Below are 3,075 nucleotides of genomic sequence, written 5' to 3'. Positions count from 1 at the left end.
GCAGCAGCAGCACCAGCAGCAGCAGCAGCTGATTGAAGGTGTTGTTGCTGTTGTGCTGCTGCTGCTGCTGCTGCCTCTGATGCTGCTGAAGCAGCAGAGCCTGAGATACAAGCAAGCAAACGCACGCAAAAGAAATAAACTAAAATAACAACAGAAGAACAAACAAAAACAATAAAAATATTTATATACAAATCAATACAAACAACATACACCGAAGTAATATATACAAATCTACATAAATAAATATATTAATATGTATATAATTTATATATATATTTATAATCTAAACTGAATAAATATAAATAAATAAATATTAATAAAATATTAATAAATATAATATTAATAAATATGAATAGATACAATGTTAATAAATATAATATTGATAAATATAATATTAAATATATATATGATACTACTAAATATAAAATAAATAAAATATTATTAAATAAAATATTATTGAATGTGATATTAATTAAATATAATATTATTAGATAAACTATTATTAAATATTAAATAAATAAATAAATAAATAAATATAAAATAAATAAATAAATATTATTAAGTAAAGTATTTACCCGTCGGAAGTACTTTTGACATTGCGTCGCTCAGCCCGGCGTAAACTTGCTGCAATTTTGCTGTGATAGCCTCTACTGACTGCGGCTGCACACAAATAAATAAATACAAATAAACAAATATAAATAAATAAATATAAATAAATAAATAAATATAAATAAATAAATATAAATAACAGACTAAAGGGGTACGAGAAAGGATAGATATAGAAGATAAACAAACAAATACACAAAAAGAAATAAAACAAATAACAACAAATAAATAAACAGACAGCAAAATAAACAAAATATAAAAGAGATAAATAATAACATAAAATAAATAAACAAATAATTAAATAAATAAATAGACAAATAATAGAACAGTGAGAACAAACGGCAGATAAACAACAAACAAAGACAAAAAAGAAAACAAATAAATAAACAGATAAACAAACAAATAAACAGATAAACAAACAAACAAATAAATAAATAAATAAATAAATAAACAAAAAAATAGAGCAAACAAATTACCTCTGAATGAAGGAGATTAGTCATGCTGCTATCGAAGCGCTCTCGAAGAAGAGCAAGCGATAAGTCCGTCCTGCAGCAGCAGCAGCAGCAGAAGCAGCAGCAGCAACAGCAACAGCAACAACAACAACAGCAGCAGCAGCATGGTTGGTGGTGTTATTTAAATGCATGCAGCAGGTGAGGAGGAGGTCAGTGCATACAACAGCAGCTGCAGCAACAGCAGCAGCAGCAAACAACAACAGCAACAACAGCAGCAGCAACAGCAACACTAACAGCAGCAATAACAGCAGCACTAACAGCAGCAATAGCAGCAGCAGCAATGTGTATTTTACTGTTGTTGTTGTTTAAGGAGTTGATCTCTCTCTCGTTGTATTTGTTTGAGTATTTCTTTAGTTTCTTGTATTTGATCTGCTGACTGTTTATATTCTTTTGCTCTTTCTTCGATTTGTTTCTCGCATTCGCTCTTCAGCTGCAGCAGACGCAGAGACTGCGATCGCCGCTCTGCTTGAAATTCTATCAAAGCCTCTTCTAGCTGATTCTTCTCAACTTCTAATTGCGTTTGTTCATCACTAACATAGTCAGCACTTGTACAAAGAAAGCAGCGAAAATCGTGCATCCATCCCTTTCCTCCTGCTGCTGCTGCTGCTGCTGCTGCTGCTGCACCTTCTTCCCCTGCTGCTGCTGCTGCTGCTGCTGCTGAGAGGTCGTCTGGCCGCTTCATTAAATGCATATTCTGCTGCTGCTGCTGCTGCATGCGTTTCGCTATACCGAATATTGATTTCTTCTTATGGGGCTGCTTAGGCGGAGGAGGGGGCAAAGGAGCAGCATAAGGATTGTCTTCAACTGCAAGCACCTCATAGCTGCTGTGTCTAGGCATTCTTTCTCTAGGAAATTTATATTTAAATTTACTCGGAATCAGCGCATGCAAGTTGCTGTTGCTCGGGTGTATATCCAGCTGCGGAGAACCCTCTGCTCCTGCTCCTGCTGCTGCTGCTGCTACTGCTGCTGCTGCTGCTGCTATGGGGCCGCAACATCCAGCTGAAGTTATATCGCGAGACGGAAGCAAGGGAGGGGATATTGGGCCTCCTTCTGCTGCAGGTGCTGCTGCTGGAGATGCTGCAGCAGCAGGTGCTGCTGCAGCAGCAGCACTTATCCCTCCCCAAGGAGCAGGTGGGGTAGCGGAAGGAGGCCTCTCAACCCAATGTGCATTTTCAGGTGATGCTGCTGCAACTTCTTTAAAGGAATTAAACCCTGAAAGCTTGCTGTTGCTGCGGATCTGCATAGGTAGAGTTTCTCCTCCCATCATGTTGCTGCGGTTCTGAAAGGAGAATGAAGAAGGGGCACCCTCAGCCATCATAGAAGGCGAGAAGCTAAGCCCCTCTGCTGTTGCTGCTGACCTCAACTCCGCCATCTACGCAGAAAAAAGAAGTTCATGAAGCGGCCGTTGCAACAAATAAAGCGGAGCTCCCCGGGAACACCGGAGGCATCGAAGTTCGGAGGCGACGCGGCTCTGTCAAAAAGGGAAACAAAAGGGTAAACTGCTCCTAAATCCCTTGGATAAATTCAAGAATAAACTTAATATCAAGAAGCAATCTGCATAAATAACCGCAAAACACGAAACGCTCTCAACAATGCCGTCCCGCTGGCCTGGGCAGCCACGACACCGCCGCTGCCTGGAGGCTGCGGAGCAGACGACGGAAGTTATGCGAGAAAATTATAGTCAAAGTACTTTAGGAAGAAATAAATCACAATTATGAAGAAGTTGAAAAGCAAACAAAACTCTCCAGCAGCGAGCAACAGTCCGACGATCTCCGATGCTCTCGAACCGAGACGCTGAGCTAGCAGTGCTCAGCTGGGAGATGCACAGGAGGGAAAGCTGCTGGTTTTCGGGAGTTGGGCGGGAAAATAAGAATAAGAAAGCGTAAAAATGAGTTTATACGGTATATTTTCGCTGATATACCCCTCAAAAGACGCAGACGAAGAACAGAGCAACCGC

The 3,075-nt window shown here is 39.6% G+C and overlaps 1 protein-coding gene across 1 annotated transcript in view; it reads right to left on the bottom strand.

Moving 5' to 3' along the window:
* The window catches only part of EAH_00010160 (hypothetical protein, conserved), a gene marked incomplete at both ends in the record, with an annotated part of 4,067 nt that extends 1,577 nt beyond the window's left edge, over positions 1-2,490 (bottom strand). Inside the window, 4 exons of the mRNA XM_013395200.1 lie at positions 14-100; positions 576-660; positions 1,083-1,152; positions 1,496-2,490. Coding sequence (XP_013250654.1) covers positions 14-100; positions 576-660; positions 1,083-1,152; positions 1,496-2,490 — 1,237 coding nt within the window. The remainder of the gene's footprint in view (positions 1-13; positions 101-575; positions 661-1,082; positions 1,153-1,495) is intronic.
* Positions 2,491-3,075: the final 585 nt, after the last annotated feature.

The sequence above is a fragment of the Eimeria acervulina genome, genomic scaffold (assembly GCF_000499425.1).
Source record: "Eimeria acervulina Houghton genomic scaffold, Eah_scaff51, whole genome shotgun sequence".
Classification (NCBI taxonomy): Eukaryota; Apicomplexa; class Conoidasida; order Eucoccidiorida; family Eimeriidae; genus Eimeria; species Eimeria acervulina.
This window is presented reverse-complemented; position numbering and strand designations above follow the sequence as displayed.